The sequence below is a fragment of the Macaca fascicularis genome, chromosome 1 (genome assembly GCF_037993035.2).
Source record: "Macaca fascicularis isolate 582-1 chromosome 1, T2T-MFA8v1.1".
Classification (NCBI taxonomy): domain Eukaryota; kingdom Metazoa; phylum Chordata; class Mammalia; order Primates; family Cercopithecidae; genus Macaca; species Macaca fascicularis.
The window spans coordinates 23,415,678-23,443,396 of NC_088375.1; the positions used below are offsets into that span (position 1 = coordinate 23,415,678).

The 27,719-nt window shown below is 44.3% G+C and overlaps 1 protein-coding gene across 3 annotated transcripts; it reads left to right on the forward strand.

Moving 5' to 3' along the window:
* The first annotated feature begins 2,146 nt into the window (after positions 1-2,146).
* On the forward strand, positions 2,147-27,719 carry MGST3 (microsomal glutathione S-transferase 3). 3 transcript variants are annotated; one of them, XM_045395751.3, is made up of 8 exons: positions 2,147-2,185; positions 14,637-14,715; positions 19,731-19,831; positions 21,914-22,037; positions 23,090-23,163; positions 24,052-24,109; positions 26,366-26,438; positions 27,465-27,719. In XM_045395751.3, the coding sequence occupies exons 4-8, from the start codon at positions 21,921-21,923 to the stop codon at positions 27,599-27,601; spliced, it is 459 nt and encodes a 152-aa protein (XP_045251686.1). In that variant the 5' UTR covers positions 2,147-2,185; positions 14,637-14,715; positions 19,731-19,831; positions 21,914-21,920; the 3' UTR covers positions 27,602-27,719. The 3 variants fall into 3 exon arrangements, with proteins under 3 accessions (XP_045251686.1, XP_045251800.1, XP_005539904.1); XM_045395865.3 differs by lacking the exon at positions 19,731-19,831; XM_005539847.5 differs by lacking the exons at positions 14,637-14,715; positions 19,731-19,831.

Below are 27,719 nucleotides of genomic sequence, written 5' to 3' on the forward strand. Positions count from 1 at the left end.
GAGATAGAGGAAAATGATATCCAATATTCAGTGTGGGAGACGACTGTAACTCTCTTCCTGGAATGCATCTTGTTGATAGAGATCAAAACCTAGAAATTCCTCTGCAAAGGAATTCAGTGAAAGAAAAAAAAAGTCATAAGCATGTACACATATTTATCTACAAGGTTGTACACTGCAATAGGAAAGAAGTGAAAGCAAGCTAACTCCAACAAGAGAAGATTGGTGCATCCATGCTATGAAAAGACACGCACTGATTGCCAAATAATGTTGCAGCATGAACCATTCAAGAAATGAAAAGCGTCCTATGTGAAAAAAATACAGAGTGGATGACAGGAGCTTTCTAGTCCACAACATATTTAGGTTTCCAGTTGCAAATCAATAAAGTGACATTCTGGTCTATGTATTAAAAAAAAAAAAACCGAAAAGAAATGAAAAGCAAAAAAATGGTTTACATTTTACGAAGTAAACAGACCACAAAACAGAATATACAGTATGATTCCACTGTGTGTATGCAATTTTTTTTGTGGGCTTTTCTGTATTTCAAAAAATTCTAATATAAAGGAATACTGCTTTTGTAAATAGATTTCTAAAAGAAGGTCCTGAGTGATTAAATACTTGTCTGTGGTCCGAGATAACTGGCAAAGGAGAGGCCAAATTCTTTTTTTTTTTTTTTTTTTTTTTTTTTTTTTTTTTGAGATTGCAGTCTTTGGTGTAAAATGAGGGTGCAAGGTGCATCCCCGCTCCTGGTTTTTGAATCATCCCTTCCGCCACTTCGGAATGACTTTTCTTACGTAGAACAGCCAGCAAGTGGAGAAACTTACCTCAGTAATGCCAAACTGTCTCCCTAACTTACTTCCTTTCAATGTTCAAGCAAAACAAAACCCTCTCTACATCCAACATGACAGAAACCTTTCTTGTATTTAAGAAGAAAGTATGAGAATGGTTGGAAATTGCTGAAACAGCAACAGTAAAGATTTAATGAGCTCTCAAAGTACTTCTAGATGTGCAAATATGACAACCCAATACAAAGAAACACACACACAACCTAGCCTTCAAAAATCTAGATTTCTGCCTTTCCACACCTAAACTTGGAATCATTCGGGTGGGTTCCTAAGCACACTCTCTTGGAGGTGACGAATCCTCCAAAGAGGAGATAGGGGAGGGACAGGTGTGGCAATCTTCGGAAGGATGAGGGATGTCCAGAGGAGAGGTGGCCGGAGGACGCACTTAAGACGCGCGGAAACTGGAACCGTGCCTTCTGCAGTCAGTTCCTTCGGCTTTTCCGGCATTCAGAAGCAAGTTCTACTCCTTCAGCCCGACTGTATCTGCAGGTCTCACGCAAGCCCAAGACCCCTACCCCTCCTCCCCCGGCCTCGAGCCCCGCCCCGGACGCTGGACCCGAGGGCGTATCACATCAAAGCTCTGGGTCGCGAAGGCAGAGACTCCATGTGCCGCAGAAAAAAACTCTACGTAGACAATTGGGAGACTCCCTTTAAAAAAACAAAACTCCGGACCACGCTACTCCGCGCGCAGGGGGCGTGGGTACGGCCCACCACGCGGGCAGGGCTCGGTCCCAGCTCTCTGCAAAACTAACAATATCTGTTAGGCCCTAAACAAAAAGGCCCTAACAGCGCTACATCCATTCACTTCGGGAGTGTTGCAACCTGGTACACCCAGCGTCTCCCACGCCCCAGCTACGCGCCTCCGGGACACAACAATTGGGGCGCGGCTACTTTCGCGCACGCGCCATGCATGGCCGTGCTTCGCCCTTACCGCAGGGAGCCTAAAACCGCTACGGTGGCTCTGCTGGGGATAAATTATTCACGTCCCACTGTTGTGCAAACCCAATCCGGGAGGTATGACCTGGCTGGGACAGTGTAGGAAGACGGCCACGAAGGCACTGGGGATAGTGGATATATGTATTTGAGAATGGGAGGAGTAAATCTCTGGGCCACCATGAGCAGGAAGAAAATGCAACGTCCACCTCCCAACCAGTGGCCCGAAATCGGCAACTTAGAGAGCGCGCGCCAGCGCTGGGAGCCCCGCCTTGGGGGCGTGGCCGCGCGCTGGCCAGCTGGGGCGGGACCTGCTTCTGGCCCCATCTAGCGCCGCCCCAGGCGAGGGCGCCGCACCCACACTGCGCTGCGCAGTTTTGGTCTGCACCAGCCGTTCGAAGGTGATCCAGGTGAGTGCTAGCACCTGCGGGCAGCTACGAGCACTGGGCCGCCGGCGGTGTTTCAGCCTTTGCGCAGGGCACTCCCATTTCAGCCTCTCCGAGCTGAATAGAGACCCGCTGTCTCTAACCTCCCCCCACCCTTATCAGTAGATTAGCGATCTGAATTTCCACCCCCTTTGCTCTCCTCTTGCCTTGCATCTTCTCCCTGGTGGAGTGGGTTGGGAGCTTCTAAGCGAGGCCCGACCTATTTATCTGTAACTCAGGAAAATTCTCAAGGTCATCCCTTCCTCAATTCCTTCCTTTCCTCTCCCCGGGCTGTGCAGTCTGAGAGCCCCTTCTTTCTACCTTCCGGAGACCACCCGACCTTGCCCTCTGCTGCTCCGGCGCAGAAGATAAGCGAGCGGGACACTGCAGGGGGAGTGGTTGTGCAGGCCTGATCAGTAACACTGGTTTCAGAAGTGGCCTGTGAGCGCTGCACCCGCTGCGGATGGGGATGTGTTGCTAGGGACGGTCGGGAGAGCCTCTGAGGGAATTGTGTTTGTTTTCCTCCTGCCTCTTAGAATCGTCTGTCCATTTGTATTGGAAAGGGGGTCATTTCCTACCGCTGACTTAGAGCAAGAGACGCCTCTGGGCGGGTGGGGGACTCTTCAGGTTCTTCCTTGGATTTCAGAAAATGCCCCTCCTTATCTGGGTTGGCAGCACGGAGCCTCAGGGCTGCAGTAGTGGGGCAGTTGCAGGGCGGTGGAAGGCGCTGGAGACTCCTTAGTGAGTCATTCCCCGAAGTTGTGGCTTCTGCTGATACTTTCCTTGAGAGTCACGAGTTTACAAGCTACATTGTAGCGTCGGGGGCAAGTGAGTGTGGGAAAGGAGGTAAAGGAAAAGCAGAGATTAGGATGAGTAGGAGAGGCAGGGGTTAGAACTTTAATTCCTTCACTGGGGACAGGAGGTGCCCTGGAGGGGAAGGCGCTTCCGGCTTTGCAGATATGTGCTGTGGGCCTAGGTGTGGTCCTGCGGAATTGCTGCAGATTTTAGATTGCTCACGGGTAGGAGCTGCAGCCAGGGCTTGTCTTGGGAAATCTGTAGATCACCTGCAGCCTGCAGTTCTGGGTGGCACCCAAGGTTATTGGCCAGAGTTACAGGCTATATTTTATTTCAGTGAATTCAGAGAGCACCTTGAGTCAGATCAAGAATGCTTATTTCCCTAGGAGATGAATTTAAGGAGTTTAACATATAAAATAGAAACAAATACTTTCATCCCGGGAAGACTTTCCGTTAAGCTTCCCTCCTGACACAATGTTACGGAAATAGAAAACTTTGTCAAGTGATTTTTTTTTTAACCAATGTTACTATATATAAATCGGCAGGGAGACTGTCGCCAACCATGGAAACTGCGCTACAGGGGCCTCCTTAGATTAAGGAACAAAACTGGAGAAGGGCAGCCTTCCCCTTTATTTAGATTTCCTCCTGTTGGCTTAGAGTTCTGAAAAGACACAATCCTGGAAGAGAACCTACCTCCTCGCCTGGAGGTTAGCCCTGAGAAGGAACGTACAGGAAAGAAGGGCTGTACCCACTATTCAGAGAAAAGCTGAAAAGCCCCTGGAGCAGTCTGGAATGAGGTGGATGTCAAATCAATCTGTCAAAAGCAATTTAGTGCCTACTGCACATCTATCTGTAGTTAAACATATTGTGCCCTATGTTTATACTTAAATCTTCTGAATCTATATTTAGAACACCGTTACCGACCACAATTGACCACGAACCATTTAGCATTTTAAAGCAATATTTGTTTCGAAGAATATACTGCTACTGTTTTTGCAACTCAATTTATTAATGCTACTGAAAGCTTACCATCTTCCTGAATAAAAAGAATTTAGCAGTTAGCAGCAGGTAGATTATCGCTATGTAAAATAAAATTCCTGAGTTTCCCTCACTCTCTCTTACAGTACTTACCTACCTACCTGTCTCTGAGGAGAAACACTAATTAGGCAACAGGAAAATTGTACTATCTTTCAAATGCATTTGCAAATGCCTGTAAGGATTTTATTCTTTAGAATCATAGATCTTGCTGTTCCCCTCTGACTTCTTTCTAGTGTTGATCTGTTCATTAACTGGAACTTGCGTTCTAAGATTTAGTTGTCTTATTCCACCCTTTAAAAATAAGTGAAATTTTATTTTATAAATAAATAAATAAGCAAGCAATGTGAGCGGTTGTACCACAGCTTCATTCTAAGTGTAGACAGGCCTGAAATGGGCGAACCCCTGTTTCAGGCAAAAGCCAGCAGCCTAGGTGGTTCCTTCCTTTGGAGTGGTTGGTACCCTAACAGGCATTCAGCAGCTGCTACAAATTAACTACAGTCTGCCTGCATTTCTTGTCATAGAAAATTACCAAGTGGTGTCAATGTGACTTATTCGAGATGTTTTTTTCCTTCTGGAAGCCATAGCTTAGTTTCTCAATGACTGTTGGTTCCTGTGTAATGCCAGTTAAGGGACAGCTATATGGAAATCATGATATATAAGTGAAGTGCCAGTTTCTGTGTTACTTTGCTCTTGCAAACCTATATGCCTGAAAGATTGGGGGACGTTTTTTCCTTCCCGTAATCTCTACTTCTTTTGTCATACTGCGGTGCTGACACTCATTAAAAAGAAAATGTTCCTTGTTTGTACCTTTCCCAAAGTGTTTTTTTTTTTTTTTCTCTTTCCAATTAGAAACATCTCGGGCTTTAATCAGTGGCAAAATTGAAGTTAATTATTTGCTCTCTTCCTGTTAATGTATTTTGTACTCAGGAGAGGGTCTGGGGAGGTAGAAATGATTCAGAAGATGTCAGGTGTGGTCAAGCATGCTTTTCAACCTCACTGAGAGACAATAGAGCAAAAGGCTGAGAGCACAAATGAGCCAGACTGCTTGGGGGTGTGGGGATCTGACTGTGCTCTGTGTTCACTGTGTGACCTTGAGCAGGTCACTTCATCTTTCTGATACTGAGTTTCTTCATGTGCAAAATGGGAGTAATATCCTAGGGATGCTGTGAGGATCTAAATGAGTTAATATTGATGAACTGCTTACAACAGGGTTTGCCCCATACTAAATAATGTGCATGGTGGTAATAAGTAATAATAATTGATTTCTCGCACTTTTCTTCCTTGAGTCTATATCACTACCCTTCAGACACACTGGACTCCTTTCTCTTCTTCATACAAGTCAAACCTTTTTCTGTCTCAAAGTCTCTGCTCTTGCTGTTTTCTTTACCTGTGTTCTCTCTCACGTATCACTTTTTCCTCTTCAGATCCTTTATCACAATGTTACCCTCATGTTTTATGGTCCTCCTGTGTTTTTGTCTTCCCTGACCACATGCTCACTGGCGCTCTCAATCATGCACTCTCTCTCTCTCCCTCCCTCCCTCCCTCCCACTTTCAACTGTGTATTCTAGAGACTCAGGACCTTCCTTCTCAGTCGTGATCATCCTCTTAGTAGCTCTGCCCCTTGAGTGGTACATGGCATTTAGTAAAGGATGAATAAGGGAAGGAATCATTCTGAGAAAATACTGAAGATGATAGCTATGGACTTGAGGCAAGCATCCCATTTATGTAAAATGCTTCGTCCTACATTGAATTTATCATGTCAGCTTCATTTAATGCATTATGAGATGTTGTCTTTATTTTTCTTTCTGCATCCCATGGCTTCTCCCCGTTCCCCTCCCTGCCCTCTGAAGTTGCTGCCTGCAGACCATGGGAAACATCCAGTGGACTGTCCCTGGGATCATATCTCTTGGGAAGCTCAGCTCCAAAGGGTCTAGCAAACCAGGGCTTATAGGTTAGGTGTCTCCCATAGAACCTTCTGTGTCAAGAATCTGGGAAAGTTTGTCCTCACACCTGCAGGGGAACCTGGGATTTATTCTGTCTTGTTATAAATCTGGTATTCTTAGATTCCTGAAGAACAGAATTACCAGTTTTTTTCTCAGAGGAGATTTCAGTTCCATTCAAGCATGTGTGTTTAGTGCCTTATTACACAGAAGGCACACTGCAGAGAAGCAGAAAGCAGGTAATTTGCTTATTTGGCTTTAACAGAGTTTTAACAGAGTTTGTATGAGTGCAAGCTTGTGCTCTATAACCAGGAACCATTCACTGGAACTTGAGCGTCCTGCTGATCTTCCCTCCCCCACTCCCAGCCAGTGCAGCCATGTATTAAGCAATTGTTTTCAGTACCAACAGTTTACCAAAGTGTTGGACTAAAAATGACATCTGAAACTTGAATATTTTATATGGTCAAACTACGGCTATTTAACTATACAGTTGAATATATTTGGATTATAACACATTTATCTCTTAAAGGGACAGATCTTCCATCCACCTAACATAGAGTTAGCTTCCACTCTCCAAATATTCCACCAGCAACATTGATGAATATTGAAGACCATGGACTATGAGGTACTGGGAAAGACCCAGTCTATGACTCGCTTGCTGCTATTTGCCTCACTTGAACCAGAAATCAAGTGCTGGATAAATAATATGATTTCTGTTCAAGTTTTTTTTAGCCCTTAGGGAACAATCTACTGAATATGCAATGCAATTGTGGGGGGATAGTTACTTTTCATCACCTAGGTTTCTATTCCTTCTTTTAAGTGTAATTTAATCTGGCTGTCATGTGAAGGTTTGATGCTGAAACAGATTTTAGCATCTGTCTAATGTAGAAGTGAACTGGAACTAGCATTCTGAAAATGTAGTCTGAACCCAAAGAAATCCCATGACTCTCCTTTTCTCTCCTATCATAGAAACAGATCATTACATTTTTAAAATTCTTGTGTGTGGGTGTGTGTGTTGTCATTTTGAGGTGGGGTTTCGCCATGTTGCCCAGGCTAGTCTCAAACTCCTGGGCTGAAGCAGCCCTCCCACCTGAGCCTGCCAAGTAGCTGGGATTACAGGCATGCACTACTGCACCCAGCTTAAGTTTTACTTTGTTTCTTTTTTTTTTTTTTTTGAGACGGAGTCTCGGAGTCTCGCTTTGTCGCCCAGGCTGGAGTGCAGTGGCCGGATCTCAGCTCACTGCAAGCTCCGCCTCCAGGGTTTACGCCATTCTCCTGCCTCAGCCTCCCAAGTAGCTGGGACTACAGGCGCCCACCACCTCGCCCGGCTAGTTTTTTGTATTTTTAGTAGAGACGGGGTTTCATCATATTAGCCAGGATGGTCTCGATCTCCTGACCTCGTGATCCACCCGTCTCGGCCTCCCAAAGTGCTGGGATTACAGGCTTGAGCCACCGCGCCCGGCCACTTTAATATCGGACATATTCATGAGGTACAGTGTGATGTTTTAGCATGTATATACATTGTGTAATGATCAAGAGGATTGCTTTTGTGGGCCAGGCGTGGTGGCTTATGCCTGTAATCCCAGCACTTTGAGAAGCCAAGGTGGGTGGATCACCTAAGGTCAGGAGTTCGAGAGCAGTCTGGTCGACATTGTACAAACAAACCCATCTCTACTAAAAATACAAAAATTAACCGGGGCGTGGTAGCACACACCTGTAGTTCCAGCTACTTGGGAGGCTGAGGCAGGAGAATCATTTGAACCTGGGAGGCAGAGGTTGCAGTGAGTTGAGGTGGCACCACTGAACTCCAGCCTGGGCAACAGAGTGAGACTCCGTCTCAAAAAAAAAAAAAAAAAAAAAAAAAAAAGAGTTTTTATGTTACTTCCCTCTAGGCTCTTTAATTTCTCCACTGAGCATTGTATGAGCTCCATTGAGCATTGTGTGGAGGGTCAGCTGCCCTGGCTGGAGATCATTTTGAGGCCTGTTCCTTCGTGGAAACATCTGGATGCAGAAGTTAGGCTGGACAACTAGCCAGGGGAGCTTTAAGTGAGCCAAGTGGACCCTCAGTACCACCTCAGAGTGTTCCAAGCTACCGTCTGGTGTTTGGGACTCAGGAAAGTCCATTTGGTATGATCAGACTAGCCCTTTATGTGACCATCCTTGTGTGTTACTCTCATCAAAATGTTGATTTTTGCTGTGTAAGGAAGATTGGAATAGCACAGGCAGCCAAATAAGGATTTGAATGAAACATTGAAGAATGGCTTCAAGTTAATCTGTGAATGCTTTGTCATTGTCCCATCCCTGGATACATTAAAAAGAAAAAAAAAGAGCAGTTGAGAAATTGCAGTACAATTTGAGGAGAGCAATATCATACACAGAAGTAGAGACTACCATTGTCGAAGCTGGATTTTATTTATTTGGGAGCAAAGAGAGAGAGCTGAAAGACATAATCTTCTCTCCCTTAAGAATCTCATTGTCATTTAGTAAAATAAAAGGTAGTGTCACTTCATGGCTCAGAAGTGGTAAATTATTTGAGGCAAGTACCCAAATCCATAAAACGTGCCTTTTGTTTGTGGAATACTGATTGTATGCTGGGGAATTTCTGGTGAGCAGCCAAGAGGAATTTGGAGAGTAGTGAAGGAGAACTTTACCCCAGGAGTGTTCTATTGGATGTAGTTCAGGAAGCTTTCTGGGTAAGCCTTGTAACCAAAGGAACCCTGCCCCAGTGAGACATGGCAAATGGTGGCAGAAGCAAGAATAAGAGGAAAGGTTGAGCAAAGTTTTGGTATTAGAATAGCTATGTTCCCAGGAAACTCTGTCAGTAAAATTTCTAGAGCTAAGTATCTTAGCCAGATGTCATAATGAACCCCTGTGTTGCTAACTCAAATGCTGGAATGAAGCATATGTTTTAGGAGTTAGACCAACACTGCCTCATCTTAAGCCCAAGTTTGAGCACTCCTAAACTGAAACTTCAAGAGTGTGTTGTAGCTTACTTAAAACCCATTGGGCATCTACTGACTCTGGCTACACTGAAAAGTTTTTGCCCTGAGTGCTATTCTACCACCCACAGACCTCGGGGCCCTGCTGCTTACCAGGGCATATTAGTTTCCTAATCTACCCCTGAAAACCCACCATGGCCTGGGGCTTTTCTGCTGCCCCCCATGTCCTATACCCTGCTTGCTTCAAAATACTATTCCTACTTTTCTTCCCCTAACTTGATAATGTCCTCCAAAACAATCATGTTTGGCAAGTAATACACTGATAAATTTAAAAGTTACAAATAGAAGTGCTGCTGTGTTTTTAAAACATTATAGGACCAGGAACAGTGGCTCATGCCTATTATCCCAGCACTTTGGGAGGCTGAGGCAGGCAAATTGCTTGAGCTCAGGAGTTCGAGACCAGCCTAGCCAACATAGTGAAACCCCGTCTGTACTAAAAATACAAAAAATTAGCTGGGCATGGTGGCACACACCTGTAATCTCAGCTACTTTGAGGCAGGAGGATTGCTTGAGTCCATAGGTCAAGGCTGCAGTGAGCCCTGATTGTGCCACTTCCACTCCAGCCCAGATGACAGAGGGGGACCCTGTCTCAAAACACAAAACAAAAACCCAGCCAGGCACAGTGGCTCATGCCTGTAATCCCAGCACTTTGGGAGGCCAAGGAGCGTGGATCACCTGAGGTCAGGAGTTCAAGACCAGCCTGGCCAACATGGCGAAACCCCATCTCTACTAAAATACAAAAATTAGCTGGACGTGGTGGTGCATGCCTGTAATCTCAGCTACTTAGGAGGCTGAGGCAGGAGAATCACTTGAACGCGGGAGGTGGAGGTTGCAGTGAGCCAAGATCGTGCCACTGCACTCCAGCCTGTGGGACAGAGAGATACTCTGTCTCAAAAAAAAAAAAAAAAAAGCCCACATTAGAGAAATAAATTAGGTTTCTAAAGTGTTCTTAAAAGGGGCATCTGTGGAAACCACCCACTAATAACATACTTTAAGGTGAGACACAAATACTTCCCCCTAAGCTGAGGAACAAGGCAAGGATGTCGGCACTTGACACTGGTATTCAACATTGCATTGCCCCTAACCCGGGCAATCAGTCAAGAAAAAAAATAAAAGACATCCACATTGGAAAGGAAGAAGTAAAACTGTCTCTCTTTGCAGATGGTATGATCCTATATGTAAAGTATTCCAAAGATAGTGGATCTGTCTCTCCCTCCCCTATGCTTTTGTGCCCTGACTCTGTTTCTTTCCCTTTGCTCCTAGAGTAGAAGCCCAGGGTGCTGCAGGATTCAATTGCCTTCCATTGAACGTTGCGGAGGGCTTACCCTCAGTGCTTCCCATGCTGAGGGAAGAGGTGATTTAACTTCTGAGTAAGGGACAAACCCAGCAGTGTGTTTGTTGCAACAAGCATGGACACTGGCATCAGTCTGCCTGCATTCAGACCCCAGCTGTGCACTCACCAGCTGTGGGACCTTAGGCAAATTGTTGACCTTCTCTTTGCCTCAGTTTCCTCATCTGTAGAATGGGGATGATAATAGTAACTACCATATGGGATTGTGTAAGGATGGAAAGCGTTAATTTATCTAAACTCTATTACAGTGCCTGCCGTAAAAGAAGCACTCTAGGCCTGGCACAGTAGCCCATGCCTGTAATCCCAGCACTTTGGGAGGCTGAGGCAGGTGGACTGCTTGAGGTCAGGAGTTCGAGACCAGCCTGGCCAGTGTGGCAAAACCCCGTCTATTAAAAATACAAAAATTAGCCAGGTGTGGTGACATGAGCTTGTGATCTCAGCTACTCTGGAGGTTGACGCATGAGAATTGCTTGAACCCGGGAGGCAGAGGCTGCAGTGAGCTGAGATCATGCCGCTGCACACCAGCCTGGGTGACAGAGTGAGACCCTGTCTCAAAAAAAAAAAAAAAAGAAGAAAAAACAAAAAAAGCAGCACTCTATGGGTACCAGGTCTTATAGTTAGGTGTTACATATGTAGCAGTGATATTTTCAGTTTTGCTATTTCTGCCAGATGGGATGAAAAATTCCTTAAGAAGTTGGTTGCAAGTCCCACTGATTCATTAAATAGGCCTTTCATTTAAAGTCGTGTTTCTGATCGTTCAGAAGTTGAGGTGTGCCTGATCCATGGTATTAGAAGTGATGATCCCAGAGAGGTCATTCTGTAGCATAATGAGCATTACTTTTGAAAGATGGAGAACCTAGAACTCTGACTTAAATATTTGACTATGGGAAAATCTGATCTGGTGAGTGACCATGACCATGAAGTGAGATCTGGGAACCCAGTGGTGGTCACAGGATAGAGACTCTGAAGATACTGAGCTGGCTTACATACTTGCTTTGTTGTCTCGAGCCTCTGTTACAGCTGAAAGAAGAAATCAGTCTTCTGCTGGGCACACTGTTAGTGTGTAATTGTGAAGAGCTTAGCTGGAGCTTGCTCTTCACAACAGCCTCTGATCTCATCGTCTCATTCTGCTCTCAGGGGTGGCACAGAAGGAGCACCTCAGGAGCCTCCAAAGATAGTGGTAGAATATAGACCACCAAGAGAAAACTATGACTGTGGTTTTGAATCAGATAGAGTCACCACCTCCTGCAGATTTTGTTTTTGCTCAGAACAGTGGTTCTTAAAATGTGGTCCTTGACCAGCATCATCAGCATCACCTAGGAACTAGTTAGATATGAAAATACACAGGCCCCACCTAACATGACTGAACCAGAAACTCTGGGACCGAGGTATGGTTTAACAAACTCTCCAGGTGATTTTAATGCCACTGAAGTTTGAGAACCACTGATCTAGGATATAGAACAGCAGCACTCTATTGAGTTTCTGTCTTCATGCAAGTTGCTATAAAAAATATAAGCAAGGAGACGTGCTCTCTGTCCTCAAAGAACACATAGCCCATTTGGAGAGGTATACTATATTCACTGCCACACAAAGGAGGCCTTCCCAGCCGGGATCCCGATGAAACAACCCTGCCCAGTCTCTACGCCATTGCCGTGTGTTTGCCCCAGAAGAGTTCCCACTCTTGGCCAGGTGCCTGTAATCCTAGCACTTTGGGAGGCTGAGGCGGGTGGATCACCTGAGGTCAGGAGTTCGAGACCAGCCTGGCCTATGTGGTGAAACCCTGTCTCTACTAAAAATACAAAAATTAGCCAGGCGTGTTGGTGGGCGCCTGTAATCCCTGCTACTCAGGAGGCTGAGGAAGGAAAATCACTTGAACCCAGGGGGCGGAGGTTGCAGTGAGCCAAGATCATGCCACTTCACTCCAGCCTGGGCAAAAGAGCAAAACTTTGTCTCAAAACAAAAAAAGAATTCCTGGCCGGGCGCGGTGGTTCATGCCTGTAATCCCAGCACTTTGGGAGGCTGAGGTGGGTGGATCACGAGGTCAGGAGTTCAAGACCAGCCTGGCCAAGATGGTGAAACCCCGTCTCTACTAAAAATACAAAAAAATTAGCCAGACATGGTGGCACACGCCTGTAATCCCAGCTACTCAGGAGGCTGAGGCAGAGAATTGCTTAAACCTGGAGGGGCAGAGGTTGCAGTGAGCCAAGATCACGCCACTGCACTCCAGCCTGGGCGACAGAGCGAGACTCCGTCTCAAAAAAAAAAGAATTCCTACTCTCTGAAGCTGTCTTTTGTTTGCATGTTTGTTGTCAGTCTCCTGTCATCATTCGAAGGTCAGGGCCTTGAGGGCAGGACCCTTTCTTGTTCACTGCTGCATCCCCACCCCTCAGCAGTTCCTGGCATAGATAGCAAGTGCATGATGTTCTGGTTGAACAAATGAATTAAGTGTTCTTTGATTCATTATGCTGTCTATGGTAGGAAACTCTGTTTTGCAATCTGATTAGACCAGCCTTTTGCCAAATTTGAATTATTTTAAACAAAATCAGAACAAATGTGTAAGAGCATACAACTGATTTGTAGAAAAACCAGTATCTCCTCATTCAGGAACTGTTACATACAAGTGGACAGACATGTACACTTACCAGTATTTATTTCTTCATATTTGGACCAACATTTATTGTTTATACCAGGTACATATCTAGTTTATCTAATTTAATTCTGCAAACCACACTGTGATATAAGTGGGTAGTATTTTCCCTGTTTTGTAGAGAAATTAGATACATCCTAAAGCTTGCAGAGGCGATGTATGAGTACAGGTCTGTCTGACTCCTCAATTCCTCCTATCTCTAGTCTTGTAGATTTCCCAAGGAAAAGATGAATCATAAAACACTATTGAAGTCCACTAGGAGTAAAAACATTTAGGATCTCTACTCTTAAGTAAGTGACAAAAACTTTCTAATTAAAAAAAAAAATAGATAATTCAAATTCCTTTTAAATCTTTAATGTTCTATTGACTGATCTATTTTGACTTAAGACTGCCAACAAACAGTTAACTAGGAGTGGCTACCTCTGTAATTGCTAATAAGGAAAGTGAGAATAGAAACTCTTTCATCCCATTTCTGTCTTTCCCTACCCATTTATTTTGTTTTTGTTTATTGTGTTATACCTAGTTTGTGATCATTGCTAGGTAGGGAAAAATCTGGAATTGGGTACTTGTTTACTTATTTGCCTGTGTCCCCTGCTAGAAAATGAGTGTCATAAAGAACCAACCTCTGCCCTGTTGGTCTCCAGCAGTAGCCCAGTGAGTGGCGCATAGTGGGCACTCAGTAACCCGGAATAAGTAAATGAATGCACAGTCACCCTCATGCAGTGCTGAGCAGTGTCTGGCTGCAGCAAGGGTTTGAATGACTGCAGTTTCCGGATGTCCATAGTCAGTGCTAAAATCCTGCTTCCTTCTGGCTGCTTCTGCCTTTCCCATAATAGTATATATTTTGACATGGCCGGCTGCTGAGAGTTCAGAAAAGGAGGAGGATATATGTGGTTCTAAGCTTTGCTATTTTAAAATGGCAGTTGTAAATTATAAAATGTATATTCATTATCATTTAGCCAAACATCTCCATTGAGCAGGTCAAAGACAGTTAACCAAACATTAACATATGTAACGTAACATAATATATAACATTTACTGAGTCCTTCCTATATGTCAGGCATCATGATGAATGTTTATAGACAGTATGTCCATCTGATCCTCTCACCAACCTTTCAAGGTTATATTATTATCTCCATTTAACAAGTGAGGAAACTGAGGCTGCTGAAAGGTGTTGAGTAATATTCCCAAGGACACTTAGCTAGGAAATATGAGAAGCAGGTTCTGAATGCAGACAGTTTGATTCCAAAACTGTATTCAACTGCAAAGCCGTCTCGTGAACTGCACTTCGCAGATAAGTGGCGGAACTCAAGCCAGAAGTCAGGTCTGATCTTTCGGTTCCATCATTCCATACTGCCTGTTCCTCTGTCTTCTCAATGAATAATTATTGTCAAGCCACTCCTTATATAATTTTTAAAAATACGTATTTGCTCATTTTGAAAATTACAGAAAATTACAAAGAAAATCTATAATCTAGCCATCTAGAAATAACTATGCTTATGATTTTTAAACTTCTTAATTTTTTTCCGTTATTAAGAAAACCAAGATTATTCTACATAGACTTTTCTTTTTTCCCCACTTAACCTGCTGTATATTGAGCCTGTTTTAACCTCTTTAATATTTGTACACACCACTTGTAACAGTTGTATAATGTTCTGTTTAACAGGTATATTATTTATTTACCTGGCCCTCTGTTATTGGACATATGTAGTATTTCTGGTTTTGCCATCATAAATATTGCTGAAGTAAGTATCTTTGAACCAAATTTGTTTGCATTTCTGATTGTTACCTCAGGATAGATTTCTAGTAGGATTAATGGGCCAAAGAATATGAATATTAAAAAGAATATTACTGGCCAAGTGCTGTGGCTCATGCCTGTATTCCCAGCATTCTGGGAGGCTGAGATGGGAGGATCACTTGAGCCCAGGAGTTCGAGACCAGCCTAAGCAACATAGGAAGATCCTATCTCTTAAAAAAATAAATAAATAAAAAGAAAGAAAAAATATATATAGGCTGGGCCTGATGGCTCACATCTGTAATCCCAGCACTTTGAGAGGCTGAGGCAGCCGTATCACTTGAGGCCAGGAGTTTGAGACCAGCCTGGCCAACACGGCAAAACCTCCGTCTCCACTAAAAAATAAAAAAATTAGCCAGGTGTGGTGGCAGGTGCCTGTGATCCCAACTATTTGGGAGGATGAGGCATGAGAATTGATTGAATCTGGGAGGCAGAGATTGCAGTTAGCTGAGATTGCGCCACTGCACTTCAACCTGGGCGACACAGCGAGACTGTCTCAAATAAATAAAATTAAAATAAAATAAAATAAAATTTAAAAATACAGAAATGAGCTGGGCATGTCAATGTGTGCCTGTAGCTCCAGCTACTTGGGAGGCTGAGTTGGGAGGATCACCTGAGCCCAGAAGATCAAGGCTGCAGTGAGCTGTGATAGCACCACCACACTCCAGCCTTGGCAACACAGACCCTGTCTTAAAAAAAAAAAAAAAAAAAATTACCTCTTGCCAGGCTATCCACTAGATGGTTCTATCTTATGCTTCCCCCAACAGTGTAGAAGAGGAAAGCTAGGTACTTTTAACTACAGTTATGTGTTCACTCATGATGGAGATATGTTCTGAGAAAGATGATTTTGTCATTGTGGGAACGTCGTACAGTGTATTCACACAGACCTAGACAGTATAACCTACTACACACCCAGGCTATATAGTATGGCCTATTGCTCCTAGGCTGCAAACCTGTAATGTTACTATACTGAATACCATAGGCGATTGTAACATAGTGGTATGGATTTGTTTGTCTAAACATATCTAAAAACTTCGAAAAGATCCAGTAACAATATGGTATAAAAGACAAAAAATGGTACACCTGTAGAAGGCACTTACCATGAATGGAGCCTGCAAGACTGGAAGTGGCTCTGGATGAGTCAGTGAGTGAGTGGTGAGTGTGAAGGCCTAGGGCACTTCTCTACACTACTGCAGACCTTGCCTACACTGTATACTTAGGCTACACTACCTTCATTTTTTAATACTTTTTTCTTCCATAAGTTAACCTTAGCTTACTGAAGCTTTTTTACTATAATTTTTAAACTTTTGAATCTTTTGTGACAACACTTAGATTAAAACACAAACACATTGTAACTGCATAAAAATTGTTTCTTTGTTTTTTGTTTTGTTATGTTTTTTTCTTTTTTTTTTTTTTTTTTTTTTTTTGAGACGGAGTCTCGCTCTGTCGCCCAGGCTGGAGTGCAGTGGCCAGATCTCAGCTCACTGCAAGCTCCGCCTCCCGGGTTCCCGCCATTCTCCTGCCTCAGCCTCTCGAGTAGCTGGGACCACAGGCGCCGCCACCTCGCCCGGCTAATTTTTTGTGTTTTTAGTAGAGACGGGGTTTCGCCGTGTTAGCCAGGATGGTCTCGATCTCCTGACCTTGTGATCCGCCCGTCTCGGCAAGAGTCTCGCTGGGTCTCCCAGGCTGGAGTGCAGTGGTGCAGTCTCGGCTCACTGCAACCTCCACCTCCCGGATTCAAGCAATTCTCCTGCCTCAGCCTCCCAACTAGCTGGGATTACAGGCGCTCACCACCTTGCCTGGCTAATTTTTTTATATTTTTGGTAGAGACGGGGTTTCACCATGTTGGCCAGGCTGGTTTTGAACTCCTGACCTCAAGTGATCTGCCCGCCCTGGCCTCCCAAAGTGCTAGGATTACAGGCATGAGCCACCATGCCTGGCCAAAAATTGTTTCTTCATATCCTTATTCTATAAGATTTTTTTTCTATGTTTTAAATACTTTTTTTATTTTTAAAGAAGCAACACCATTCAATTCAGAACACCTGTACTGACTTTGAGCTGATGGCCTCTGTCTGTAGGTTTCTAATTGGAAGTGAAATTTTTTCTATTTTTAAAACTTTTTATTTCATAGTTACTTTTTAAGCTTTTTTGTTAAAAATTAAGACACAAACACACACATTAGCCTAGGCCTATACAGGGTCAGGATCATCAGTATCCATCTTCTGCCTCCACATCTTGCCCAGTGGAAGGTCACATGGACATACCTGCCATGTGTGGAGCTGTCCTCTCCTATGGTCACAAGGCCTTCTGGAACGCCTCAGGGAGGACCTGCCTGCACCTGTTTGACAGTTAACATTTTTTTTTTGTAATAAGTAGAAGGAATAGATTATAATGCTAAAAAGCATAGTATAGTAACTACATAAACCAGTAACTGTTATTTATGATCATTATCAAATATTAAGTGCTGTACATAATTATACATGCTATACTTTTATATGACTGGCAGCGCAGTAGGTTTGTTTACACCAGCATCACCACAAACATGTGAATGATGCAGTGTACTATGATGTTACAATGGCACAGTGGCTATGATGTCACTAAGCAACAGGAATTTTTTAGCTCCATTACAGCCTTGTGGGGCCATTGTTAAATATGCAGTCCATCACTGAAACCCATGGCTGTGTGTGGTAGAAGGTTTCAGTTCATAAATACTAATTTATACTGCTGGTTTATGACTAATCCAGGAAACTGCATAATGATTAACAAATGCTACGATATAACCAATTGAATTGCAAAGTCATCTACACCTGTATTAAAATTCAACTCAGAAAGGACTGTTGGACTGTGTCTATAGCCCTATGTAGAAGAGAAAGCCAAGGGCAAAGTTCCCACTCTCAAGAACCTTCTCTTGTTAGGTCCATAAAAGGGTTTCTGGTGACACAGAGCAGATATATAATCAGCAAAATGTGGTGTGCAGTTCAAATGAGTGCTCGTGCCAGAGATGAGTGGGGTGCCAGCTATCAGTTCTTCCACCCTGTCCCTGGAAGCAATCTGCTACCTCTGGGGCTGGCACAAGCCAGGGTGTGGCTGCGGCTGCCTAGGGTGTGGCCACTGTGAACTGAGCTGCATCCCCTTCCTGGTGCACACCCCCCCACACACACAAGCTACTCTCTAAGGAATGGGAATATCTGCCTCTTCGCCTTGGTATCTTCAGAAAATAATGATTTAGCAAATGATGGTTTTTTTGAATGTTGATTTAATTCAGCTGATTCTTTCCTTGAAAGAGAAGATTTAACAATTTTTCAGCAACTATGACAGAGTTTTCTCTGTGTTCTGAATTCCTCTTTCTTAAGATTTCTCTTTCTGGATTAGTCATAAGCCAGTCTTTCCTAAATACATTCAGTTTCTCCCGTGGTTTCAGCAGATACTTTTGAGGGAAGACACGGAAACTTAAATTGGTTAGGTGCGTACTTTATACCAGACACTGTGCCAGATGATAGAGAATCTCAGGTGTGTGTTCAGGGGAGGGGGCGTGTGGTGGTGGTCATTCTGAAAGACACCTGGAGTTGCAGCTCAAATCATTTATTCCGTAAGTATCTACGAGCGTGCACACTGTGCTTGGCATGGAAGATGCAGACAAACATGGTCCTGCTCTGTTTTAAGTGAAGGTTGTTATGGCGTATAAAGCAGGACACCTCACTTGGTAGGATTGCAAGGCAGTGTCAGGGAGGGCCGCTGCTGCCCTTCACGCAGGCAGCTTTTCAGGCATTGCTCCTGCACCTATGCAGATGTGTCTGTGGCTCGTGCGGGGGACCCTCAGGGAGAACAGGCACGCTGCTGCCCCAGGCACTTACACTGTCCCTGTGACTGAGTATGCATCCTCTGCAAACCATTGCTGTAGCTGGGTACCCTTACTGTGAATTCATTGCCTTTCCAAGGTCCTAACTGTTCCCGGCTCTGCTTGTCCTCGTCCAGATTCATACGCCATACCTACCTTAACAAAGTCTGAGGAGAGTAACTTTCACTAGGGTGCAAAGGCCCATCAGGTTTAACCTCACAGATGGCATTTATACTTTAAAAGAGGGGCTCAGTAGTAAATATTGATTTCTAATTGTAGATTCTAACTGTAGATTGTAGAGCAGTCGCTTTGCTAGGCAGTTCTCTATCTTGCCACCTACCTACCTTAACCTCTTAAAATTAAGAAAAATAGAAGTCAGTGACTAAGCCACCACATTTGAATGTGTTGCCTGGGCTAGCTGGAGTGTTTTGGGGGAGAATTCTAAAACCTGCTCTGGTCTTAGCTCTGCCCTCATTTAATGAGCCTCTATTTCCTTTTCTATAAAGTGGAGCAAACAGGATTTTTGTGAAGAGTAAAAGTGAGCTGAAAAGTGCTGGACTGACACAAGGTAGCCCTGCACGTAGCCAGGGAGCCCAGCATCCTGTCCAAAGATTAGAGTCTAAAAGTTGACTCTGTTGATTTGCAAACTTTAACCTAAAGCAAATATGCTTAATTTTATTGTCCTTAAATTTTATTGCTTCTGACAGAGGCACCTTTTCTTTTAAGGCAGGGTCTTGCTCTATTGCCCCATGCTTCAATGCAGTGATGCAATCATAGCTAACTGCAGCCTCAGCCTCCTGGGCTCGGGCGATCCTCCCACCTCAGCCTCCTGAGTAGACATGAGAGTCTCCCTGTGTGGCCCAGGCTGGTCTCAAACTCCTGGCCTCAAGTGTTCCTTCCACCTTGGCCTCCCAAATTGTTGGGATTACAGGTGTGATCCACCGTGCCCAGGTGGCAGCTTTATTTTAAATGACCTGTTTGCCCCAAATGTGTTGAATTTAAGGGTAGGCTGGAGGTTCAGTCATTTTTATTCATTTTCAAAGAGGTGTTCGGAATTCACACTCTGTATTTCTTTTACTAACTACTGTGGCTTCCTCCTCATGCTGACTTTCTACACTTGGGAAGAGAATGTGGACAAGGAAGCTTGGAGGGAAGCCAGAGACTCCTTGCTCTGTGCAGCTGCCCAGACAGGCCAGGATCTGCTGACCTGTGGAGCCAGCCCGCTGCAGTGAGTGCCCCCAGCCCCGGGAGGAGCAGCAGGCCTGCCTCAGAGAGCAGTTCAGAGTGAAGACTGTAGGAGGGGAAAACTGATGAGAATTATTGTGAACCATGGTGAGGAGGAGGGGTTTTTAGAAGTTAGGCCTGTTAGGCTGGGTGCGGTGGCTCACGCCTGTAATCCCAGCATTTTGGGAGGCCGAGGTGGGTGGATCATCTGAGCTCAGGAGTTCAAGAATAGCCTGGCCAACATGGCGAAACCCTGTCTCTACTAAAAATACAAAAATTAGGTGGGTGTGGTGGCGCGTGTCTGTAATCCCAGCTATTCGGGAGGCTGAGGCAGGAGAATCACTTGAATTCGGGAGATGGCGGTTGCTGTGAGTTGAGATCATGCCACTGCACTCCCGCCTGGGTGACAAGAGCGAAACTCTATCTCAAAAAAAAAAAAAAAAAAAAGGAAGTTAGGCCTATTTTGCTGAGCTAAGAGAAACTTACTTTTAATGAACTGAGCTGCATGCCTACCCAAATTCTGTTTTAAGGAAGATGCTCTGACCACAGTGTCAGTTTGGCTCTAAATTTTCAAGTGATACTGAAAGGAAATATTGGAACCAAATGAATCTGAATGGGGGTCCCAGGTCTGTCACTGTCTGTTTTATACCTTGGAAACATTACTTAACCTCTTTTGAAAATAAGGATTTACCATCTTGTTGGTTGGTTTGCTAGGACGATTAGATACATTCCAGAGCAGGGTAACCCTCCTAAGTTAACAGCAGGGATTGAAGCCAGGCAGTTACCAGGGATGGAAATTGTAGAGCTGAAGGCAGAACACACACCGGAGCTGCGGGCTCGTGGAGGCCTTGCCCACCATAGGCAGCCCACGAGCGATCCCTTGAAACATGCTCCCCGCTCCTTTGGGCCCCGTCATGCTCTGGCCCTTCTTCCATCTGGTGGTCAGAGCTCAGAGCGGTTGGAGGGGCAGCACCAATTTACCATGGGATTGTTTTCACTCCCACCTGCCAAGTTCTGTTCTTGCTGCCCAGTCCCTTTCTTTCTTTCTCTCCTTTCCTCCAGGGGCAGGACAATAACTTAGCTAAAAACGCTGAACAATGGGAAATGAGCTGGGATTAGCTTTTTCTCCAAACATTTTACCATGAAACATTTCAAACATACAGAAAAGTTGAAAGAATCGGACATTGACTGTCCGTATAGCTAACACCTAGAATCTACAACTGATACTTTGCTGTATGGATTTGCATCATCCTTTTAAAATGCATTTCAAAATCAGTCGCAGCCATCAGAACTCTACATGGGGCTAGTTTTGAAGTGATGATTTGTTGGGCAATCTGAGTTCTTAGGAGCTATCCAAAGCCTCATAGGCTCAGGAGCCATGCTCTGCTTTCAAAGTACTCAGCCTGGGCCTTCCCCTACCTGTGTGAGATGTCTGCTGCTGCACCTGCACATGCCCCAGGGTCGAAGGGAGGCCTCGGGGGTCCTGCCCTCACAGTGTCCCCCATGCCTGAAGGCAAAAAACTTGGAATCACTTATGCATATACTATTTTGGATGCTTGGTTTCTTGCTTTCTTTTTCTCTCTCTCTCTCCCCCCTCCACCTTTCCCCTTCCCTCTCTCTCTCTCCTCTCCCTCTCTTTCCTTCTCCATCCCTCTTCCCCACCAAGCTCTGCTCCCCTCACTCCCTCCCTCCCCCTCCCAATGTAATGTACACTTTAGCATTTTACCATGTTAAATATTTCTTCAATCATGTGATTTTTGTTGGCTATATTTTTCTACAGCAATGACTACTGCAGTGATGTAGATAAATCTCATAATGTTGATCAGAATCTCCCAGGCACAAAAGAGAAAAAAAGATACATGATTGTATACTTTTCTGTGTATATACTGCATAGTTGAGTAATTTTTAAATTATTTTATATAGTACTGTCTCTGATGACTTCTTAGAAACATCAGATTGACTCACACCTTTTTTTTGGTCTCTATTTATGCATTTCCCATTAATAAAGCATCCTGCTCCCTAAGGCTTCACACCATGAAATAGCCACAGTGCTGGGGGCTGTCCCAACATGTTCTTTCTTCCACAGACGCAAGATGGCTGTCCTCTCTAAGGAATATGGTTTTGTGCTTCTCACTGGTGCTGCCAGCTTTATAATGGTGGCCCACCTAGCCATCAATGTTTCCAAGGCCCGCAAGAAGTACAAAGTGGAGGTAAGTGGGAACACAAGCTGGTACCCTTGTAGGTTTGTCTGGGGGCCACAGGCTTAGCCAAGAACTTGTTTTCAGCCATGGAGGGAGAGGCAAGGAGTTAGTTGTGAAAAGTGGCAGTTTCAGGACTGGATCTATTAGCGATTCTGCTTCTTCGTGGTGGGAAAGAGGCAAGAAATATGGGGCCCTGCTAGGGAGTAGTTTCCATCTCGTTTGACTTTGTCTCTTCTGTAGAAAGACCAGGTATGCTGGGATTCCAATAGTACACTTTTGGCTGGAGCTATTTGCTAGGAAGAGTCACTGTATTTTCTACAGTGGGCTAAATAGCAACATTGTTTCATGGTGTGCCACTTTAAAAATGATGTTGTAAGATGATTTTCCTGTTTTCCAAGTAGAAAAGAGGTATGTGGTGTTGAGATTAGCCTGGACTTAGACATAGGAAGGTGGTCTATTAAATACTTCCTTTAGTTTTAGGTGATGTACAAGGGATAATTACTAAGGTTGTCCCTGGTGAGCAATTTTAAATGTCTGTTTCTGTTTAGCAACTTAATAATTAAACTCCCTTACTAGAGCTTCTTTTACGTTTTTATATTTAGTTTCTTTTTTTTTTTCCTTCCAATGGACACTTCCATTAAGATTCTCACACACTCAATTTCTGTTCTTCTATTAAGGGAAATCTTAAAAGGATGTGTGGTATTTGATGACTCTTAGGAGGGCTCTATTTCCCTGCGGTATCTTTGTATAATGCATCTGAAATCCACCGCTGATGCTTAACGTCAATGAAAAGCAGAGTTTGGCACAAAGCTGCCTCTTTCCCTTGTGCAGCTACAGCGCAGACATACATTCTTATTCCTGGATATTTAATAGAAACATTGAATCTGCGTCTGAGAATTGAGACCCTTGTCACTGTAAATATTTAAGCAGAAATCGAATGGTCATCTATCAAGGGTGTGAAAGAAGATACTTTGGAATATATTATTTTTAAGGTTGATTTTAACTTTCAACACCGAATGCTACTCTTGACCATCTAATCAGTATGTGCTTTGTTGTGACAGTATCCTACCATGTACAGCACGGACCCTGAAAATGGGCACCTCTTCAACTGCATTCAGCGAGCCCACCAGAACACGTGAGTGTCGGCCCTGCCGGGCACCAAACACATCTGCAGAGCGGGTGTTTTCCGTCTAACACCTCAGCCCTTAGTGCGCTGTATCTGCTGAGTCATAGTGACGGTGATAATCATGGGCACCTCATTAAAAGTCTTCAAAAATTATGTATGTGAACACATTGACTATTAAGCAAACTGAAGAGTGGTTGGAATGGTGGGATTTCTGGATATTCTTTTCAAAAAGTGTCTTCATGGTTGCATTACCTGCTACAGTTTTGCAGCATGACCCATCTAAACTGATGTTGACTCTCCCAGGGGAGTAAAGAGGTTTTGAATGCTGTAAGGAAACCCACTGTGACTCACCAGGACCTTCCACTTCCATTGGTTAGATGTGAGGTCCTTTTACTCAGCATGTTCCAAGTGACCTCTAATCCCATCCAGAGCAAAGGAGGGTGGATGTTAGTGACCAGGTCTTCTCCCTGCAGTCAATGTTTATTTTTACCCCAAGCTTCTAACTTGGCAAGGAAGATATAAAGATTCATAGTGCTGGCCGGGTGAGGTGGGCTCACATCTGTAATCCCAGCACTTTGGGAGGCTGAGGTGGGTGGATCACTTGAGGTCAGGAGTTGGAGACCAGCTTGGCCAGCATGGCAAAACCCCATCTCTACAAAACTTAGCCAGGCGTGGTGGCAGGCACTTGTAATCCCGGCTACTCAGGAAGCTGAGGCACGAGAATCACTTGAACCCGGGAGGCAGAGGTTGCAGTGAGCCAAGATTGCGCCACTGCACTCCAGCCTGGGCGACAGAGAGACTCCGTCTTTTCTAAACAAACAAACAAAAAGATTCACAATTCTACACAGGCATACTTAAAAAGGGCACTTTTTAAAAGTTTCTTTCTGTCAATTCCAGGTTGGAAGTGTATCCTCCCTTCTTATTTTTTCTAGCTGTTGGAGGTGTTTACCACCCGGTAAGTTTTCCAGGAGGTGTCCATCTGTTTGGATGTAGTTCACTGAGCTATTATCGGGGACAGAAGGAGGAAATAAACATGCAATGAATATCTTCAGTGTCTAGGCACCATATATTTAAAAGGATTTTATTCAATTATTTCTTACAGAGTTCTTTAAAGTAGGTGGGATTTTCCTCATATTTTACAGATAAGGTAAAGCCTCTCAGATACTATTTAAACTTCACGAGGTCAAAGAGCTACAGAGTAGAAGGATTAGAATTTGAACCCAGGTCTGTCTGGTTCTAAGTTTCATGTCTGTAAGAGTTCATTTGTTATATTAATTCATTCACACAGCAAACTGTCACTCACCACCTGGGGTAAAGCAGTGATCAAAGGAGACAAAGACCCCTGGTTTCGTAGAGCTTGCCTTTTTGTTGTAGGGGATGGGGTGGTCGCAGACAAAAAGCAAAACCTAAGTAAATGACATCATGTGTTAGGAGGTGGTGAGTGCAGAGAAGAAAACAAAGTAGCAAAGGTGGAAAGGGGGTGTGGGGTGGGATAATTTTGAATAGGGTGGTCAGGGAGGGGGGCTTTGCTGAGATGATAGTTAAGCAAGTGTAAAAGGAGGTGAGGGAGCAGGTGCTGCACGTGTCTCCCAACCTCCAGCCAGAAGACAAGCAAGGCCCGAGGCAGGCACCTGTCTGGTTTGTTTGGTGAGCAGTGAGAAGCCAGTGGAGCCAGGAGAGGGTCAGCAACAGAGGGCAGAGGGGTGAGGAGGCAGATCACCAGGGCCTTGCAGGCCTCTGCGGTATAGATGGCCCTGTGGGCTGGAGATGTAGTCTGCACTTAAACATATCCAAATAAAGCACGTTTATCTGCCTCTAATTAATTGTCATTTGGGTCTTGTCTTGGACAGAAGTGTTCCCTTTTCCGAGGCCAGATTATCTCCTGAAATTGAGTCCTGACCAGAGTGGTGGCCCTTCAGACTTCTGGTGCTAAGCCTTTCCTAACCATCTGGTCCATACCTGAATGCCTGGTACTTTTGTTAAAAAGCTGCCAGAGTGGCACATCTACTGCTCATGACCTTGAAGGCATTTTTTTTCAAAGAAACATCTACTGCTCTTGTGTCTCTTAGGAAAGGGTATCTTTCTGGTGCCTCTCAAGACCCCCATTCCTAGCAAGTGACTAGACTAGCTGATCTGAATAGCCCAGGTCTCTAGATTAGGCCTCATTTGGTGTCCCCACTCCATCCCCATTCCTAGCTCACATCCCTGGACCCCATTCCTTGTGGGTCGTTCTGAAAAATAAGAGCTAGTCTGGGGACAAGCACCTAACAATTGTTCCTAGGTTGCCAGTCATTAGGCAACATTATAGTAAAGAAGGGCCCGGCAGAGGCTAGAGCTGCTACATCGTGACTTGAGGGACTGGCGTTTGTTTTCATTTGTTTCACCCTCCTGTTGATATTTAACGTTACCCAAAGTCAACTCAAACAAACAAAGACCCGGATGCGGTAACCTTTTCCCTACCAGTAGCACTGCTGAGTGGGAAAGACACTGGGGAAGGCGGCCTTCTCACACGCTCTCTTCTGTGTTCTCTCCTTGCTTTTCTTAACCAAAGAAGTCACCCCAGCATGGCAGCCAAAGGGATGGATTTTTCTTCTAAGTTTTTATTCTCTCTGCTCAAGGGCATTGGAAACAGGAAGACTTTTCTCTCAAAGACCATGTATTCTGGGGTTCACAATACAAGAAGCTCTCCCCCTCTTTCTAGTGGAGCTACACCCCTAGTGTAGCCTGCAGAACCAGCTGTACCCATCCCTGCCAGTGACTGACTTTACATAGAACAGCAGCTGAGTCTTCAGTCAGTCTCATGCTCAGAGGCCCATTTGAGAAAACGGCATTTTCCCTAGTCCTGACTTTGGGGCAGTTCCCTTTTCTGGCTTGCCCTGAGACCGCCTGGCCCACATGTCCTTCTCTTGCTCTAGCACAAGTTCCCCAAGATGCCCAGGGCAAGTGGGGGGATTCCTTCCATCCCACCTGTCTAGGAGAAGGCCAGTACTCATCTCTGAGGTCCACAAGCCAAGCCAGTCATAGAAGAATCACAGACACTTTATTTTCCTGACTGAAACTAAGTTAATTCTACCTAGTTTGGGTGGGGAGTGGTTAGCCAAACCATGAAATTACTAACTTTTTGCTAACGTATTGTGTAATCAACCCTAGATGTTAATAAAGGTTTGCTTGTTTGTTTCAGGCAAATACTAATGTAGCCCTTTTTTCTTAGCGTATAGCTTCCGGCCTGGGCTTGGCCTGGATTGTTGGACGAGTTCTTTATGCTTATGGCTATTACACAGGAGGTTAGTATATATTGACATTTGCCAAGGAAACAAATTTTAAATTTTAAATCCTATGCTGGCCAGGCACAGTGGCTTACACCTGTAATCCCAGCACTTTGGGAGGCCAAGGCAGGCAGATTGTTTGAGCTCAGGAGTTGGGTACCAGCCTCTGCAATGTGGTGAAACCCTGTCTCTACAAAAAATACAAAAATTAGCCGGATCTGGTGGTGCACACCTGTAGTCCCAGCTATTTGGGAGACTGAGGTGGAATGATTGCTTCAGCCCAGAAGTTTCAGGCTGCTGTGAGCCATGATTACACTACTATACTCCAGCCTGGGAGACAGAGCAAGATCCTGTCTCAAAAAAATAAAATAAAATCTTATGTTACTGTATTTTTCTTCTTGAGAATTCGAGAAAAGGGGAAGTCACTTGATATTTAGGTAAAAGGTCTGTTTTCTTTTTTTTTTTTTTCTTTTTATTAATCTTTCAATTGTAACAAAACTTACTTTTATTGAGCATTTTCTATGTGCCAACCACTATAAGAACTTTGCATATGTTATTTAACCTTACAACAATTCTGTAATATAGATACTGCATTTTACAAATTAGGAAACTGGGACTCAGCATGATTAAAGCTGTAGGTCACAGAGCTACTAAGCATAAACTAGTAAACTAGGAATCAAATCCATGCAGTTCAACTCCAGAGCCTCATCATTACTATACCTGCTATATCTGAGTAAGGAGGAGGAAAAGCCATTTTTGGCTGTATTTCTTTGAAACAGAGGCAACTCCTTCCAAAGGTCCTGGAGCAAAGTTGCTGTAATTATTATCCCATAATTTTCTAAGATCCAGGCAATACTACTGTGGCACATTACTTGGCATGTGGTATCTGACTTGCCAACAGCTTCAGGCTAAAGAGTTAGTTAACCTCCTAAGGCCAGTTTGTCTAATGTACAACCTCAGATGCCATGACAGAATGACTTGAGAATGTTGAAAGCGTCGTAATTCTGGAGCACTCCTGGTAACTTGTTCTTTCTTCTTTTTCAGAACCCAGCAAACGTAGTCGAGGAGCCCTGGGGTCCATCGCCCTCCTGGGCTTGGTGGGCACAACCGTGTGCTCTGCTTTCCAGCATCTTGGTTGGGTTAAAAGTGGCTTGGGCAGTGGATCCAAATGCTGTCATTAAAGAATTTTAGGGGTTTAAAAACTCTTATTCATTTTAAATGACTTACCTTTATTTCCAGTTACATTTTTTTTTTCTAAATATAATAAAAACTTACCTGGCGTCAGCCTCATACCTAAAA